A 19,941-nucleotide genomic window follows, 5' to 3' on the forward strand; every position below is an offset into this window, starting at 1 on the left:
ATTGTTGACCTGAAATCGGCATATCTGCAGATCCATGTAGATGAAAAACTCTGGCAGTACCAACTGGTCCGGTACAAGGGGTGGGTGTATTGTCTGACGAGGTTAGGCTTTGGGCTGAGTTCAGCCCCCAAAATTATGACTGCCGTGCTGAAGACAGTGCTGAGCAAAGACTGTACAGTGGAGGAGGCCACTAGTTCGTACATTGACGACATCCTGGTGGAGGAGGCAGAGGTGACAGCAGAGAAAGTAAGAAGCCATGTCGAGAAGTATGGGTTAACTGCGAAACCGGAGGAGGCCCTAGATGGAGGAGCGGTGCTGGGGTTGAAACCAAGGCGAGATGGAAAAGAAAGCCTTGTCTTCGAACGAGGGAATGCAATACCCGAAGTCGGATCTGAGCTGACGAGGCGAGAACTCTTCTCAGTCTGCGGGAGGCTGGTCGGGCACTATCCTATCGCTGGCTGGCTCAGGATAGCATGCAGCTTTATTAAACGACAAACAGGCACTGATGGCTGGGAGGGCCGTGTGACGAAGGAGGTCATGAACATGCTGCAAGAAGTCATTGCGAGAGTGAGGAATGAGGACCCAGTGAAAGGGAAATGGTATGTCAGCGGCGAAGACGTGGGTGTGGTTTGGTGCGATGCCAGTAACCTGGCGTTGGGCGTCATACTAGAGATAGGAGGTGTAACTGTGGAGGATGCGGCGTGGCTAAGAAAAAACAACGACTTCTCCCATATCAACGTAGCAGAACTAGATGCCGCTATAAAAGGAATCAATCTGGCCCTGAAATGGGGATTGAAAATAATTGAAGTCAAAACCGATTCGGCAATGGTAGCGTCGTGGATTCGGTCGGCAGTAACTGGCGATAAGAGAGTTAAGACCAGGGGTGCTGCGGAAATGCTGATCAAGCGCAGACTCGGAGCGCTCACCGACCTGATAGCGGAATTCCAGTTGAGAGTATCTGTTGTGTTGGTCCCGTCAGAAAAAAACAAGGCGGATTCGATGACACGCGTGAAGAAGGCCTGGCTGCAGGAGGGAAAGGAGGTCTCCTCGGTATGCTGTGCAGGGGAAGAAGTCAAAGAGTCACACGAAATGCACCACTTTGGTCGAGAACGAACGTTATTCCTAGCCAGAGAGGTTTACCCGGAGACCACCGAGGAGGAGGTTAGGGAGGTGGTGGAGAACTGTCGAGAGTGCTAATCAATTGACCCTGGACCGTCCAGACACGAAGCAGGAGAGCTACACGTTGCGGAGGACTGGAAGCGATTGGCCATTGATGTGACACACTATCGCCACAAATTGTATCTGTCGATGGTCGACTGTGGACCGGGAAGGTTTGCCATTTGGAGAGAGATCAGGGCAGAAGCTGCATGGGCGATCGGAGGGGTGTGCGATAAGTGGGGAGTAAGGCAATTTTTCAGAGCAGCGTATCGGCCGAGTCGTAACGGAATAGTGGAGAGGAATCATCGCACCATTAAAGCCGCTGCGGAAAAAAGCAACGTATCACCCATAGAGGCGGTGTTTTGGTATAACATCTCGCCGAAGACCAAACAAGATGAGACAACTGTGCCTCATAGGGCCGTTTTCACATATAAGTGGCGGCATCCGTGCAACAAAACAGTAGGAATTGAGAGTGAAGAAGCCACTATCAAAGTAGGTGAAGAGGTGTGGGTGAAACCCCCCAATGCACAGTGTACCACTCGTTGGAAGAGAGGGGTCGTAACAGGATTGCAGTCGAAGAACAATGTGATGGTGAATGGCGTTCCCCGGCTTATCTTAGACCTGCGTCGTGTGACATTGCCAGTATGCAGTGAGGGCAGTGAAGAAGAGGAAATCGAGGGCCACCGAGAAGCAAATGATGCTGCTCAACCTGACTTAGGCCCGCGTTGTAGTGATCCTGAAAACGTTAACCCTGAGAAGTTGTCCCCAGAGGCCTTGACGTGAGAGGAGGCGGCCTGCTTGGATGGAGGATTATGAAGTATCCTATTGATCTCGAAGATCAGGGGGGTGTGTAGTGTAAATGAAGAAAAAAGAAACAAGAACGACCGACCGCATTTTGTGTGGCTTACCTCGTGTTCATAATGAAGAAGAAAGAAACAAAAATGGCTGCCCTGTTTCTTTATATGCCTACAGGGTGACCACGAGGTATGCAAATGAGATGCCCCTGATTGGAGATAAAAGAGGAGTGATTTGGGGAAGGAGGGCATTCTGAAGTTAGATTGTGAGCAGAGAAGTTATATTTGTAGAAGAGAAAAATCGGATTCGGGGAGAGAAAAGCTGAAGTTGCAGAAGTTCGTTTTGGAGTGGAGAGAAGATGCGTCAAGTGGTAACCAGAAAGTGAAAGTTCGGACAGCAGTGTCACGCAAGCGACACTATTTGGTGACGTTTTTGAAGCCGTTGTCAGAAATTTAATTTCTTCCTTCTTTTCGTCGTTGTCTTTTATCTTTCCTCCCTTCTTTCCTTCTTTAACTTTACGTCTTTTTAACGAGCTGCTGCTGCTGCTGCTGAAAGAATCACGCCATAATTGGTTCTACTAAGAGATATTTTTCTCGCGAAAATTCAACAAGTGCACTAGAAAGCGGAGCGAAAGTCAGTTTTGGACAGAGATTACACGAGGGTAACACGCAAGTTACGAGCTCTGGTCCTACTCAGACATTCAAGTCTTAAAAATAGTAAAAGTTATTTCATTGTTCATAGGAATGAATAATGAGTTTCAGTAAGAGTCGAATCAAGTTGGTTGACTCGAAAAGAAAAGAAAGAATCAATTCTAAGAAGAATTGATCTATAAACTTGACGCACGAGATGCGATTAAATGTCAGTGTGTGGAAACCGAAATGTCTTTCCATGTTGTAACCAGTGAGAATTTCATCTGACAAGAAGGACGAACGAAGGTTTTACCAAACATCATTGAGTTTTCAAATTCAAGGATTATTTTCAAAAGAACTTTCAAGGATTCTGTCACTGAAGTGAGGACAGATCGATTTGGAGTGGCGTGAAGAAAATATATATGAAAAAAAAAAAAAGGACTCACACACATATATATAAAGATAAAAATAAGGTTAAAAAAAACGAAATCATTGTTTTACGCAGTAAGTTCTCTTATTCTAATTTTCTCTTATTTCTGTACTCTCTCTCTAGTGTTAATTAAGCCTTTAGTGCTTGCCATAAGGACATTTTTTGGCAGTCGAATTGGTGAACATATAAACTGTATTTTCTCTTGTAAATTGAACATATAAACTGTATTTTCTCTTGTAAATACAACATAAACTTTTTTCTCAATAATTGAACTTTGCAGCTTTGCTGCCTTCTTTCCCCAACCCTTATGCTTTCTTTTTCCCCCCTCAATAAAATGTCAATATTTTTTTTATTCTTAAAAGTATTTCCTTGTCTTTATTTTTTCATGTCCTGATTTTTCTAGGCTTGTTAACATGAACCACGTGGGATAACCTTCACGGAACTCAGTGAATAAATTTCCCGCATTCTGCCAAAAAATTTACGAACCCTGTTAAGAAATAATTGCACCTAAGCCGAGATTACGGATGTTGCTATGTGCTTTAGTTGTTGGCAGTGTTCTTATCTGAAATGGTTATTTTCCTCCTATCGGACAAGATTTGGGGAGATACCATTTCTTCTGTCAAAAGCTTGAGAAACGTTATATAGGATTATCCCTTTATTGGAAATAATTTAGGGTTGGTTCTGCTCAAGCTGTTAACTTATTCTTCGTATTATGTTCACCAGACTGTATCTGCCTGTCCTTTTTTTCTAGATATTATTTCCCATTTTGGGATAGTCTTAGTTCTTTTGGTTGTTGCATCATTCTTTTTTGGCGGGCTTTCTGTGCGCGCAATCTTGTCTTGTTGGCTTGATTGGTAACGGTTGGCGCCATTTTGAGTGACGTCATAGATTATGTGGTAGCTCTCTCTCTCTCTCTTTATCTCAAGTATTGATAAGTTAAGTGAGAATTAGTTGAAAATAAAATGGCTGCGACGCCAAAGGATGTTCTGTTGAAGAAGTTGAAAATTAATAAGAATAAAATACTTGTAGTGCTAGAAGTGATAGAATCATCTCGTGAAGTGGGAGAGGACAAATATTCTTTATGTAAAAATCAGGTTGAAGAATACTTGTCGAACGCGGCATTGTTGGAAGAACAGTTAGTCGATATTTATTTAAATGATAATGTCGAAGAAGACATTGTGGAAACTTTCTCCAAGGATTGTGCCTTGTTTAGATTACAAGCTCTGGAGAAATTGGCTGGATTGAGACCTGCCAAAGTTGAAGAATCGGAGACCTGTTTGAAGAAGAGTGATAAAGTCAAGGGTGTAAATATTACGCCTTCTATCGTCTGTCCTAAATTCAATGATAGGGACTTAGAGACAGATAAGCTAGCCTTTTTAAATTTTCACCGGGAGTTCCTGAACTGTGTATCCAGTTTGGATAGTGACTCATGGAGATTGGTCGTGTTGAAAAACCATCTCACGGGTTACGCCTTTCAGATTGTTAAACACTTATTGGTATCGGACGAAAATTACGAGATTGCATTAGAGTTGCTTTCCAACGAGTTCCTAGATGAGAGTTGTGTTGTGGACTCAATTTTCTCGTCCTTGTTGAATACTGATCGTTTGTATAGTAATTTGGACGTGAAAAAATTCTTGACTGACGTGAAGACGCAGGCATACAGATTGAAGAATTCCTTCAGTATTGATTTTCTGGAATGCGGTACCCCGGGAAATCGATTGTTGGGTCATATCGTATTCGGTAAATTACCCGTTACCTTTAGAACAGAATTAGTGCACAAAGTGAACAATAATTACCCTTCTCTGGAGCAGATTTTGGATAACTGTACTGATATTATTAGAACTCTTGAGCTCTGTAAATATGATCCTGGGAGTCGTAGACCAGACTTCTCTGTAAAAAGGTCTAATAACAAGTTTAAACCTTCCTTACCAGATAAAAGACCCTCCACGTTGGAGAATTTCCACGTCAAGACATCTAAAGTCAAATATAGATGTTGTTTTTGTAAAAGTAATGATCACAAGGCTCATATGTGTAAATCCTATCCAACGTTTAAGGACAAGTTGAGAAGGTGTAACGAGTTAGTGATTTGTTCTAGATGCATCAGCCATCTCCATGGGGAAAAAGACTGTCCTTGCAATGGAAGGGAGTCTGAGCTGTGTTGGTCTTGCAATAGACCTGGGCACCATAGCGTTATGTGTCCCATGGCGGTCAAGCCTACTGTTTCTTCTAATGCTTGTTGGATGACCAGTAGTTCGTCCTTATTACCTGTAGTTAACATTTCGGTTAATGTGGGGGGCAAGGATGTGTCCTTTAACTGTTTGGTAGATACCGGCAGTGAGAGATCTTACCTCTGCAAAGGACTTATAAGAAAGATTTCCATGTCCTCACCCATGAAAAGTCGCAGATTTCTTATAAAGACCTTTTTGGGTAATAAAGTAAGAGACCTGCAGGAGATAGATCTCCGTGTGAAATTTCAGGATGAATCAAGGCAAGTTTCATTCTTGTTGGATGAACACTTAGACCTGTCTTTTAAAATTGAAGGATTAGGCGGTGTGATATCTGACTTGAGAAAGGACGAGGTGAAATTGGCTGCTGATTTCTCGTGTATGAAAAACGACATGCTGCCAGTCCATGGTCTGATTGGTATTGATGTAATCAAGTTTTTGGGCCCCTTGCAGCTAACCCAATTTAAAGACGGATTTGCATTTAGTTCGTCTCAGGGAATGATTTTGTTTGGAGACGTTTCGGACTTCAAATCCTGTTGTTCTGTGCGGGAGCAGGCTGGCTTGAATTACAATCGAGTCGTAGGGAAATTTTCGTCGTGTAATGTTACTCATGTATACTTTGTTTTGGAGCCTAAATCGAATCATTTGGATCCTTGGAGTTGTTTTGATGAAGCGGCAGTGGATAGGACCATAGAGAATATGTTCAATCTTGAAACACTGGGTGTTACAGATGAGGTATGCAGTAGCTACGATAAAATAGAAATAGCAGATTTTCGTTCGTCTATTGAATATCGTGACGGAAGCTACTATGTAAGTTTACCTTGGAACCTAGATAAGTTGAACGAAGTTCCGTCTAGTTATAATGTGGCATTAGCTGTCTTAGACAAAGTAGTAAATAAATTGTCTGACAAAAATCTGTACTCTGATTATTGCAAAGTATTTCTTGATCAGGAGAACGAAGACATAATTGAGAGAATTCTTGTGCCTCCTTCAGAATTTGCCAAGTACACCTGGATACCCCATCGTCCTGTCTACAAAACTGAATCACAGTGCACAACAAAAATAAGGCCTGTGTTCAATTGTTCGTTGAGAACGGGTGGTAAGCCGTCCCTCAATGATTGCGCCTATACGGGTGTGAACCTGTACAATGATATGCTGGAGCTTTTGTTCAAATTCCGAACCGATACGTTGGTTCTATCAGCGGACATTAGAAAAGCGTTTTTGATGGTCAAATTGAAGAACGAATTTGACAAGAATCGTTTCTGCTTCTTTTTGAAGTTAGAGGACGAGCTGGTCTGTTTCAGGTACAGCACTTTGATCTTTGGATTTGTGTCCAGCCCGTTCATTTTGTGTTATATAGTGAAATATCATGTAGAAAAATGCCGTGACATGCTATTGAATAACTTCTATGTCGATAATCTGGTTAAAACACACCAGTCGCAGTCTGAATTGCTGAAGTTATATGTGGAAGCAGTAACTACCATGGAAAAGGTTGGCTTCGAATTGAAAACTTGTAGCAGTAACAGCGAAATAGTTTCAAAACGTATACAGTTGGACAACAATGGTTCCTCTCACGGAATGGTGTGTGAGAGTCTTGGGCTATACGTATGATCCGATGTTGGATGAAATGAAATTAAGTAGCGGAGGTGTTGAGAGAGTAGTCTCAACTAAAAGAGACATGTTGTCTGTGAATTCTTCGATCTTTGACCCGTTGGGTCTTGTGTTGCCTATTACTATAAAGGGAAAAATCATGTTGAGCCAAGTATGGAAGTTAGGTATAGGCTGGGACCAAGCAATTCCTAATGATATATTATCTCTTTGGAATAGTTTTCAAAAGAGTCTTAAGGACATTCAAAACATTGGTTTTAATAGATGTTTGGTTCAAACTGATTTGCCGGTAATCTTGATCATGTTCTGTGATGCTTCGAACCGTGCTTACGGAATTGTCGAATATATGTACCAACGAAGAAGGGCTAACTTATTTTTTGCAAAAGCTAAAGTGGCTCCCTCTGTCAAGAGAACCCTTCCTACGTTGGAATTGTTGGCTGTATTTTTGGGCATTAAATATGTAATTATTTTGGTTAAGATGTTCCCGAATTTGTTCAAGGAAATCATAGTGGCTGTCGACGCACAAGTAGTGTTGTCGTGGTTATTGTCGGAAACCATCAACACAAAGTGTCAGTTTACGAGAAACCGATTGAAAGATATCAAGTCGATGGTTAACGAACTGACAGATAAGGGTTATACGATCAAGTTTAGATGTGTGAATACTGTAGAGAATCCAGCTGATCTGGTAACAAGAGGTGTTCCTCTAGACAAATTTACTAAAGAGAAGGATTTTTGGTTAAGCGGCCCTGTATGGTTGCGGGGGAATTGCCTGGAATGGCCGGAGTACACTTTGGCTTGCCTTAGTGAGAAGAGTCGGGAGTTGACCACGGCATACACTGGCTGTGAGGTGGAGACTGATGTTGGGCCTGTGATAAAGTTGGAAAGATTTTCCGTTCTCTCTAGGGTTATCAGGATTCTGGCTATGGTTTTTAAATTCATTGCCAAGTTGAAAAAAGTTAAGGATGTTGACCCTTTAGTCAGGGCCAAGCTGTACTTGGTCATATTCGTACAGAACCAGTTCTTCAGGGAAGAGAGGAATTTCTTGTTGAACTCAAGTGAGAAGGAAGTGCCTAGGCTGGTAGCCAAGTACAATCTATTTTTAGATGAAAGAAATATAATTCGTTGTCGTGGACGAATTGATGGTTGCTTCTATTTTTCGGATGAGGTGAAACATCCTGTACTGTTACCCAAGTCTAGCCATGTTACTACATTGTTTATAAGGGATTTTCATGTCAGGTGTAAGCATTTGGGCATTGCTGCGACTCTTGAAAGATTGCGCAATGCTGGATTTTGGATTCCTAAAGCTAGGCAGGCTGTGAAGACTGTTCTGGCTGATTGTGCCACTTGTAAAAGATACAATTCGCTGTCCTTTAGATATCCTAAGGTCACCAATCTGCCCAGGCACCGTGTAAACTTAGTCAGGCCCTTTGTACATACGGGTATTGATTTTACAGGTCATCTGTGGGTGAGTGAGGGTGAAGCTGTCAGGAAAATGTACATACTTGTTTTCACGTGTTTTAATGTGAGAGCAGTTCATCTGGAATTGTTGCCGGATGTGTCTACTTACTCTGTAGTATTAGCCTTTTTCAGATTCTTTAATTTGTATGGTGTACCTACACACATCTACTCTGATAATGCCTTATCCTTTGTCGCGGGTTGTGATATAGTGGAGAGGGTATTGTTGCCGGATGAATTTGGAGGAAGTCTTGATACGTGTAGTATAAAGCATCATACTATCCCCTTATATTCTGCATGGTTCGGAGCTATGTGGGAAAGATTGATCAAAACTGAAGAATTGTTTGTTCAAAGTTGTGGGAAGAGGTAGATTAAACTATTTTCAGTTGCTGACTGTTGTCGGACATACAGAGATCAGTCAATGATAGACCTTTGACCTATCGCTGTTCTGACGATAATGGTTTGGAAGTTATTACTCCCAACGCATTCCTACGTTCATATCCTGGAAGTGCTGTGTTCTGAATTTTGATGAAGAGATGTCTTCTATTGAACCTCCTAGTAGGTCAGATTTAATCGATAGTTTAAAATATCGAGAATCCATTTTGAATAAGTTCAGGTCTATGTGGTATGAACAGTACTTGATGAGTTTGAGAGAGTTATCTAGTGATTTGTACCAGTCTAGTTTTGATAACAAGATAAAGGTGAATGATGTAGTGTTGATAAAAGGTTTTAAGTCTAGACCTCACTGGAATTTGGGCAGGGTGATGAAACTGACCCAAGGTTCCGACGGATTGGTGAGATCTGCCTTGATTAAAAGAGGTGATACGTTGCAAGAGCATTCAATAAAACATTTATTCCCGTTGGAACTTCCTATAACTCATTCCTTCCAAGCCCCTGCTGCAGATCAAGGTGATGATTTGCCTGAAGGTGAAAATGTTGTGGAATCAGTTCGTGAGGATCAGTCTAGACCTGTTAGACATCAGAGATCAGTTAAAGAGAGAAATCCTGATTATCTCTGGTATTAGTTGGAATATGTCCACCTTTTTTCTTTTCTCTTTTTTTGTTCGGGAGAGTGTCAGAAATTTAATTTCTTCCTTCTTTTCGTCGTTGTCTTTTATCTTTCCTCCCTTCTTTAACTTTACGTCTTTTTAACGAGCTGCTGCTGCTGAAAGAATCACGCCATAATTGGTTCTACTAAGAGATATTTTTCCCGCGAAAATTCAACAAGTGCACTAGAGAGCGGAGCAAAAGTCAGTTTTGGACAGAGATTACACGAGGGTAACACGCAAGTTACGAGCTCTGGTCCTACTCAGACATTCAAGTCTTAAAAATAGTAAAAGTTATTTCATTGTTCATAGGAATGAATAATGAGTTTCAGTAAGAGTCGAATCAAGTTGGTTGACTCGAAAAGAAAAGAAAGAATCAATTCTAAGAAGAATTGATCTATAAACTTGACGCACGAGATGCGATTAAATGTCAGTGTGTGGAAACCGAAATGTCTTTCCATGTTGTAACCAGTGAGAATTTCATCTGACAAGAAGGACGAACGAAGGTTTTACCAAACAACATTGAGTTTTCAAATTCAAGGATTATTTTCAAAAGAACTTTCAAGGATTCTGTCACTGAAGTGAGGACAGATCGATTTGGAGTGGCGTGAAGAAAATATATATGAAAAAAAAAAAGGACTCACACACATATATATAAAGATAAAAATAAGGTTAAAAAAAACGAAATCATTGTTTTACGCAGTAAGTTCTTATTCTAATTTTCTCTTATTTCTGTACTCTCTCTCTAGTGTTAATTAAGCCTTTAGTGCTTGCCATAAGGACATTTTTTGGCAGTCGAATTGGTGAACATATAAACTGTATTTTCTCTTGTAAATTGAACATATAAACTGTATTTTCTCTTGTAAATACAACATAAACTTTTTTCTCAATAATTGAACTTTGCAGCTTTGCTGCCTTCTTTCCCCAACCCTTATGCTTTCTTTTTCCCCCCTCAATAAAATGTCAATATTTTTTTTTATTCTTAAAAGTATTTCCTTGTCTTTATTTTTTCATGTCCTGATTTTTCTAGGCTTATTAACATGAACCACGTGGGATAACCTTCACGGGACTCAGTGAATAAATTTCCCGCACCGTAGGCCTACCCATGTTTTAAAAAACTAGAAAATCATATGTCTTTATGAAATTTGATATTTATTCATTAAAGAAATGTTAAAAAAAATTCTTCAATTACTTTAACATGGAGTTACTCCGCACACGTCCCAACACCCTCCTCCCCCAATGTAAACAGAAAACAGTAAAATCTTCGATGGTAATCTGGAAGAAAGAGCCTGTTTCCTCCATTTAACTATAGGTGGCGTTACTGCCTGTCCACCCAGTTACGGAAGCACAAAATGTATATAATGGCATCCTTGAAATAAAAATGTTATATTTTAATGTTAAACATGTTTTTGCAAACATATTTCAGTTTTATTTTTCCAAACATTTACGTTTTGTTGCTTGTTTTTCAAACATTTACGTTTTTAAGAGAACATCCTTTAAGGAATACTCAAAACACATGCCACTTAGGACGTAAAATGTTAATTGCATCAGTTTGGAAAAAAGGTTAAAAATAATGTGGTCTGGCAAGGGTTAAATTGGCGGCAAAGATCGTAATAGATTGCGCATGTTTACAAAAGTCTGCAATAATAGAACAAAAAAAGTACTATGCATTTTTTTTAAAATTGTTTTAGCCAATTTCTTAGGATTTTAAATTATGCACCAATGAAAAGAAAATTTGAAAATTCAGGTTTTTATTACTGTACACAGATTCGAAAAAGTTGTCAAATATAACAAATAAATGTTATGATTGTAACATGTTTATTCAGCTCGAAAAAAAAAAAAAAAAACTGTTAAAAACTCGCTCAATATATGTTACCGTGACATAGGCCGACATATTCGGTGGGGTTTTAGTATAACTTTATTTTTAACTCCTTTTTCCAAACTGACCATATTCAAAAGAGTCGGCACCATTTTCAATTTTCCAATACATCGGTAAACACTTTTTCGAGCTGAATAAACATGTTACATTAAATATAAACACTAAAAACATCCAGTTGGATAGAAAAGTAACTTATCTTGCCTTTGATAACATTTGTTCTATATTTGTTTTGTGACAACTATCGAATCTATGCGTACAGTAAAACAAACCCTAAAAACATAAGCAGTAAGCACCAAACTTTTTATTTTACGGAAGAGGGATTCAATTATAGAACTTGTGTAACTTGACAGGTGCTTCTGCAGTTTAACCGTTTTTCTGTAAGTAACGCGCCGACATTTACCGATTAGAAAAATTTTAACACTTAAATTTAACTGGTTTCTGTTTAAATTGGGGGAGGCCTCCCAATGTAAACAGTAAAATCTCCGAAAAATGTTAAAGGGTGTTCTAATCGGTAAGTGTCGGTGCGTTACTTACGGAAAAAAATGGTTATTAAACTGCAGAAGCACCTGTTAAGCCACCCAAGTTCTATAATTGAATCCCTCTAAAAACGAAACATAAAAATGTTTGGTGCTTACGTTTTTGTAAACCAGTTTTTACTATGTAAGAAAAAAAAAAAGTACTGTAATGTAGGGTAACAGGGGGCATTAAGCCCCATTACTTGAGGGATACTCCAAAAGCGCTCTATGCTACTACTTATAAAACTTGGAGCAACAACCCTCACTAGTTTGAGTTTAAGCCAATCAGAAGCCTGTATGTCAGTTGCTGCTGGTTCAGTTGGTAAATTCAAACTAAAATTACAAGTGGAAGTTTGTAACGCGTGCTTTTAATCATTTAACGGCCATATTGAAACGTGAATACAAACTTTTTTCCCTGTGACAGTCCTTCAGCAAAACTTCTGTTTTCACCAAAATTTTACAAGTTCCAAGCTTCTCCATTGTGAACAAAGTCAATATTGAATTGAAGTAATGCCTTCATAATTTACATGAGAAATGCTCAGATTATTTTATTTTTTTCCTTGTCATCATGAACGCTGATCAGCGTCAGTACTATTTTCAACTTGACAGAAAATAGAATGTTGATATGTATTAATGTGATCAATGGAAGTGTTCAGCATCGTTTTGCCTAGTTTACATGATGAAATTTGATGTGTCTTCTTGTATGAGGTACTTTTAAATGAATGGAAATGACACAAGTGTTTTATGAGGCTGAATTCCTAGGGGTGCTTAATGCCCCATTCCCAAGAATTTGAATGCATAATAATCATATACATTGCTATTTTAATAGAAAAATAGCAATATAAATGATATTTCAGCCACAAAACTCGTTTGTATATCTATAAGCTTGCACATTACCATTTATTTGATTGGCATTCAAAATTTGATAAAGTTGTCCATTGTTTATATTTGGTGCTTAATGCCCTCACATTTTACATTTTCATAGAATGGTGCGTACTTACAAGAAAAAGAAAAGTGGTGGGCGAATGAACTTCAGCAGCAGTCAGGCGATGAATGACGCATATAATGCAGTCATGAATGGACATATGTCTGCCAACTGAGAATCAAACCATTTTAGTGTGAACAAGAAGTCGCTGCTTCAACGAACCAAAGGTGAAATCCCTGTGGATGCCCATGTTGGCAGACAGACGGTACTGTCTCCCACCGTAGAAACCAAAGTGGTAGAATGCATCAAACTAATGTCTGAATGGGGCTGGGGCTTCTCATCGGAGGAAGTGAAAGATATAGTTCAGGACTGTGTGCACAATGAAACTCAACACTCCCTTCAAAAATGGACGACCTGGTCGGGACTGGATTGATAGATTTCTTTCTCGCCATCCTGACATCACACCAAGGAAGACCGAACACCTTAGTTTCTCAAGAGCTGCAGCAGAATGTCCAGAAATAATGAAACATTGGTTTGAACTCTTGGACAATATCCTAACCAATGCTGGCGTGAAGGACATGTCATGCCAAATCTTTAACTCGGATGAAACTGGCTTTGTCACTGACCCAAAGTCCCAAGTCGTTTTGGCCGCAAAAGGGTCAAAAAGAGTCAACCAGCACATTGGTGGATCTGGCAGAGAACAGATCACTGTTAACTGTTCTGGCTCTGCCAGTGGAAAAGTTCTTCCTCCGTATATTGTGTACAAGGGAAAAAACCTCTACGAAGCATGGTGCACAGGTGGTCCTGACGGAGCATGTTACTTTACCAGTGAGAAAGGGTGGATGGAGGGCCCACAATTTCGACTGGTTCACCAAGCTGTTCCTGATCAACACAAGAGATGTCAGTGATAAACCATGGGTTTTGATATATGATGGCCATCTTTCCCATCTTTCCCACGCCTTGATTCAAAAAGCAAAGGAGAACAACGTTGTTCTCTTGCGACTTCCGGCCCACCTCACTCATCTGCTGCAACCATTTGATCGTGCCGTGTTCCGGCCTGTGAAACTGAAATGGCAACAATTGAAGTTTGCCAGAACACACAGGGGGCCAGTGGGCAAGAAGGACTTTCCCAGCCAGTTAAAGAAACTGTTTGAAGAATCTTTTGAGCCTGAGACGATCAAAGCAGGCTTCAGTTCAACAGGGATTTGCCCGTTCAATACCCAAGCTGTCAGTTTGATCGGCCGCAAGTGAACACCCCATCACCATCTGTAGCCTCTTCCTCTAGACCCTGACTGGCACTCTCTCAGACCACTTGTCTGCTTTTCCTTCATCAGGAACTCAGTCAGCTGCCCCGCCATCTACCGCCCCTTCATCAGGAACAGCATTTGCCGCCCCTTCATCGGGAACGCCATCCACCCTTTCCCCTGTACCCTCACCTTCACTCCCTGCTGGATCATCAACTGCCCCAACTGCTGGAGTGTTATCTGATGTGCATGGTGTTTCATCCTCCCCTTTGTCTATTAGGGACTTTTTCCTTTCCCAGCTAAAGACTCGTTTCTCTAATACAGGAAGAGGATTGCATCCAGAGGTTAAGGGAGGAAAAGTCTGCAAAGAGGGGACGAGGACAAGGCAGAGGTAGGAGTAAGAGCAGAGGTAGGGGCAAAACCACCAAAAAGGACACAGAGCGCCCAGGATCACAGAGCCCGACTGGCTCTGACTCATCAGATAACACTAAATGTGGACAAGCTGGTGGTGATAACTGGATACAGTGTGACGTTTGTAGCCTCTGGTATCATGCCAGATGTACAGCCATCACTGGGAGCCTTCAAGACATGGAAGAGGAGGAGTGGATGTGCGAATTTTGCACTCTAAGGTGGGTGCCTAATGCCCCCAAAATCTACCAAAATAGATTACGTATGTGTCAATAAAAAAATAGAATATTTATAGATTTTTTATTCCAACAAGTGGTGAATATTCATAACAGATAAGTAAAGAAAACTATGATACTTTTCATTTTAACATTTGATTCAGATTTTTTTTTTTTTTAGATGATTTGTGTTCATGTGCCTAAAGTGCGGTGCTTAATGCCCCCTGTTACCCTATTGTTTTTTTTTTAAGTTTTGTTTTAGACAATTTTTTCTTCGAATTTTAAATTGTCCGCTAATAAAAAAAAGTCTTTCCGACATAACCCCTCCTTCCACTTAGAGTACTTTTCTTTTTCGTATAAGTTTAAATACCCCACAAAAGATTTGTACGTCATGTGAAAAGATAGTTTGCCACGTCATGGTAGCATTCAACAACCGTCTTGGGTTACCGTGCGCTCGCGCGTAGCATAAACGGAAGCTGTAAAATGGCGGAAAGTAGTTTGTGGGTTTAGGTGTTAATACCATGCAAATGGTAAATTTGCATCGAGTTTGATTATCAGATTCGTTGTAAGCGACCTAGATTACCCCGAAAAAATAAAAATAAAATAAATAGAGTGGTCGGTGTTCTGTTGTAGCGTATTTAAAAAAAAAAAAAAAAGTTTTCACGAGCAGTATACAAAGAGATGAACTTTTTATGTAAAATATTTTGGTGCTAATGCAGTTTCTGCGCTTTTTTTTTTTTTTTTTTTTTAATTGTATTTCTATGTTTAAAGTTTTTTATTCAATTGTAGAATAGTTACAAAACACCCTCCCCATGTTAATGGCTTTTTACATAACGTTATTTCAGCACTAAGTGTGTCAAATTTCGTGACAAATATTGAATAATTCCACCCCGTCTTTCCAAGCTTATAACTCCTCAAAAAGAAAATGTAATTCAAGCCCTAATTTTTTACCAATTAAAGGAGCAAGGACCGAGGTTTAAAAAAAAAAAAAAAAAAAAAAAGGCTTGAATTACATTTTTCGAGGAGTTATAAGCTTGGAAAGACAAGGGGTCGAATAATTCACGCCTCCCATTTTGAAATGTCTATTAAAAAGTAAATAATTTATGTACCAAAGTCTTATATATCACAAATTGAAGAGAAAAGGTCAATAAATGTATTCAAATTAAAAAAAAAAAAAAAAAAAGTTTTAGAAATTTACCTGTAAAGTCCGAAGTTTAAAACTTTTTTTTTTTTTTTTTTTTTTAAGGTTTTAAACTTCGGACTTTACAGGTGTTCGAAATAAAATCGCGTCTCCAAAAAAAAAAAAAAAAAAAAAAAAAATGATACGTTGTTTTTGTTTAATGAAACCTTGGTCCTTGCTCCTTTAATTGAAAAAAAAAAAATTAGGGCTTGAATTACATTTTTCAAGGAGTTATAAGCTTGGAAAGATGGGGTGGAATTCCCTATTTTCCCGAAATTTCTGACACCTGCAGTGCATGAGTACCAATATTTTCTGTCGTTTAAAATATCCGCCATGTATCCATGCGCCTTGTGAAAGATCACGTGACTACACATGTACATTTCAATAAGAACTACTCACGCGTAGCGTTAACGAATACGGTGATATGGTGTAAGATAGTGCGAGGGTTCAGGGGGTTAATACCATGCAAACGGTAAATTTGCGACGGGTTTGAATATCAGATTCGTTATCAGCGACCCCGAAAACCTAAGCAGGACCAAATTTTATTGGTCGGTGTTTTGTTGTAGTTTAAGTAAACATTTACCCTGATTTCTCCCTCGGATTGTAATCGACAGGTGTTCGAAATAAAATCGCGTCTCCAATTTCGGCGATAAAATGTAGAAGCACCAAGATTTTTTTTTGGTGGAACTGAAGAAAACGTAAAATTAAAAGAAAAAAAAAAATGCAGTAAAATTTATGTGGTCACTGAAACAGTGAAACTGAAACACCGTAGCAAATTAAAAGGAAGTCAATAACAGATTTTGCACAGGCGAAAGATAAAATATAAATATTTACGTAAGTTGTAAAAAAATAACTTACCTTTTGTATGATTCCATGAGATAAGGTCGCCGAAAAAGTAATGACTACAGTCCAAATGGTCAGCGACATGAAATAATTCATCACTAAAGCTTGGGGTGGTCTCTTGATCGCAAAAAATGGTATTACGAAGCGATAAAACTTTTTTTTAAAGTGAAATTCATTAACAACCTCCGAAACTTTCAAGTTGCGGAGACGACGAAGAAAAGCGGTAAGGAACACATTGAAATGTTTTGAGGTTTTTATAGGCCTCTAATCTTCCATCCCTTTCTTACTTCGGCTAAAACGGGCGAGTTCATAATTTGCTTGGTTTAATTTCTTTTTTTTTTTTCTTCCCTTTCTTTTTAAAAATCATTTCTTTCCTTTTTGATATAGGATACATTATATCCGGGTTGACCAGGCAGTACGCGTAAACAAACATTCAACATTGCACACACGCACATCCACAAAACAAAAACAACTTCAGGAAAAGTGAAATTAAAAAAAAAAAACGAAAAAGATGAAGCAGTTAATATCTACTTACTTGCGCCCCCCTCTTCATGAAGGAAAAGTTAACCACAAGGTTGGCTTTTTGGAGAAAATTTAGCTCCTTAAAACTGTGAATTGAATAAGGATTAAAACTGCCACAGTTTTGAAAGATTTCTCGGGTTTGTATTATTATGCACATAGATTCGAAAAAGTTGTAAAAAAAAACAAATATATAACAAATAAATGTTATCAAAGGCAAGATAAGTTATTTTCTACCTAACTGAATAATTTTTTTAGTGTTTTTATTTAATGTAACATGTTTATTCAGCTCGAAAAACATAGTGTTTACCGATGTATTGGAAAATTAAAAATGGCGCCCGACTCTCTTTTGAATATGGTCAGTTTGGAAAAAGGAGTTAAAAATAAAAAGCTATACAAAATACTATTAAAAAACAACCGAATATATGTCAGCCTATGTTACGGTAACATACATTGAGAACAGTATTTTGTATATTTTTTATTTTTAACTCATTTTCCCAAACTTACCGGGTTCAGCAGAGAGTCGGGCGCCATTTTGAATTTTCCAATACATCGGTAAACACTATGTTTTTCGAGCTGAATAAATATATTACATTAAATAAAAACACTAAAAAAAATTATTCAGTTAGGTAGAAAAGTAACTTATCTTGCCTTTGATAACATTTATTTGTTATATATTTGTTTTTTGACAACTTTTTCGATTCTATGTTTACAGTATGACAAACCCAAGGTAAATATTATATTCGTAAGATTCGTAAAACTTTATTATTTCAAGATAAAAAGGCATCTGACATATTACTTGAGATATTTCGGTAAAGGTGCAGCACTGCAGCATCTTTTCACCCTCAAAAAAAAAAAAAAAAAAAATATATATATATATATATATATATATATATATATATATATATATACGCGCGCTTGCGCATACAACAATAACCACCACTTCAACATGGAAAACTACTTATATGCGGAAAATTTAAATGTGATATTTTGTGTGATAAGTGGTAGCCATTGTTGTACGCATGAAACCTGCAGAAAAGTATTTTTTCAGTATCGTGAAAACTATTTGCCGGACCCAATTTTAAACGCAATATTCATTTTCAGCACGCCCGAAAACCCTCAGTATTTCTTAAGGTAGGTTTTGTGTTGGTCTACCAGGCCACAATTACCCATTTTACGTTAAATTGTGTTAATTTTACGTTCACCCCACACACACACACAAAAAAAGTGGGTGCTCATTTTATGTTAAATTAATATAGAAAAGTGATCCCCCAATTTTTTGAAATGATAATTACCTCACATCTTGGAAACTACTTGTTTCCTGGATTGATTTTTTTTTCTTTTTTTAAACATTCTTTTCATTTTCAGCACCCCCAAAAACCTTTGTTGCAGGGTCGTCCGCGTCCGTCCAGGAACAATCGACCCAGCAACTAACAAGGTAGACACTGGCAACAGTAAACAGCAAAAAGGCAAAGAAGACTGATAGACACAGGTTGTTGGGTTAAAGACGAGGGTTCGCCTTTTATTTGCAAAGGCAGCGAAAAATCTTATGATCTGGATGCTGGTTGTCTGGAAGGTCGCACGTCATCAGAGGCTACGGTCTGGAGGTCTGAAACAGATACTCTAGACGTAGCGTGGTTTAGGGTTGCTCGCTGGGTCTGGAACAATCAGCCGGAACGGACGGTGGACACTGAGAGCGCGGGGGTCAGTGTTAAGGAACAGGCAACACTGAGAGCGTAGGGATCAGGGTTAAGGAACGGACGGTAAGTAGGGAGCTAGGTGCAGGCGAGGTTGCAGACCGAATGAGCAAAGTGCAGGTGGGGTTGCAGACCGAGGAGGCAAGGTGCATGCGAGGTTGCAGGTCGGAGGAGCAGAGCAAAGGTGCAGGCGAGGTTGCAGGCCACAGGAGTAAGGTGCAGGCGAGGTGGCTGGAAAACTGCAGGAGTGAGCTAGAGGCACCAAGGGCTGGAAGACTGCAGGAGTGAGCAAGAAGCACTGGAGACTGGACGTGAAGTTCGCTGCTGGTGGGTCTCAGGAGACAAGCAGTAGTGAATCACATTAGTAGATAAAGGCTGGTTGTTTAGTCCTAATAAAGGCTGGTTGTTTAGTCCTAATAAAGGCTGGTTGTTTAGTCCTAATAAAGGCTGGTTGTTTAGTCCTAATAAAGGCTGGTTGTTTAGTCCTAATAAAGGCTGGTTGTTTAGTCCTAATAAAGGCTGGTTGTTTAGTCCTAATAAAGGCTGGTTGTTTAGTCCTAATAAAGGCTGGTTGTTTAGTCCTAATAAAGGCTGTTTGAACTGCTGTTGCTGGGAATCCTTTGGCTGATGGATTCAGTCGATGTGACTGGTAGCATCAGTTGCACTTCGAGAGCCTCCTCCTACTCCAAGCCGAGCTGACTTGACTGCGCTGAAGTGGACTATTCATTTGGGAAGAGTGCTATTAGTGGTTTTGCTCCCCACAAGACAAACAATCGACTCTAATTAATTCCAGAACGAAATTTTTGCAATCAAAAGTAGCTTGGGAGTTTGTTGATTGCATTTAAATTAATTTCGTCTAAAAGTTGTTTGAATTATTGACGTTTTTGGGTTCCGACATGCATAAAGGAGTCGAGGATGGAAAGAAAGAGAAAGTAAACGTATTCACTGAACCGGGATATTGTTCATACGTTTAGCTGGCATTAGCCTATTGTGTCGTTTGTTTAAGTGAAAGGAAGGGAAACAGTGGAGATGAAGAACAAAGAAAAATGGAGACAGTGATTTTCAAACTGCAACACTTTCAACTGTGGTCACCTTAAAGGATTTTTTGAAGGTGGAAAGATGCTGAATTTTTATCGAAATGTCTCTAGGAATATTCCAGAATGCTGATAA

At 39.3% G+C, this 19,941-nt stretch overlaps 2 protein-coding genes across 2 annotated transcripts in view; one reads left to right on the top strand and one right to left on the bottom strand.

Annotated features, from left to right (window-relative positions):
• LOC145260551 (uncharacterized) overlaps positions 1–17,002 on the bottom strand; it is a 165,945-nt gene extending 148,943 nt beyond the window's left edge. Inside the window, exon 1 of the mRNA XM_080118787.1 lies at positions 16,571–17,002. Coding sequence (XP_079974913.1) covers positions 16,571–16,651 — 81 coding nt within the window. The 5' untranslated portion in view covers positions 16,652–17,002. The remainder of the gene's footprint in view (positions 1–16,570) is intronic.
• Positions 12,996–14,832, top strand: LOC145260553 (uncharacterized). Its single transcript, XM_080118789.1, has one exon. It carries the CDS (start codon positions 13,269–13,271, stop codon positions 13,914–13,916), a length of 648 nt encoding a protein of 215 aa, XP_079974915.1. The 5' UTR covers positions 12,996–13,268; the 3' UTR covers positions 13,917–14,832.
• Positions 17,003–19,941: the final 2,939 nt, after the last annotated feature.

The sequence above is a fragment of the Euprymna scolopes genome, chromosome 36, assembly GCF_053919585.1.
Source record: "Euprymna scolopes isolate OS-2025 chromosome 36, ASM5391958v1, whole genome shotgun sequence".
Classification (NCBI taxonomy): Eukaryota; Metazoa; Mollusca; class Cephalopoda; order Sepiida; family Sepiolidae; genus Euprymna; species Euprymna scolopes.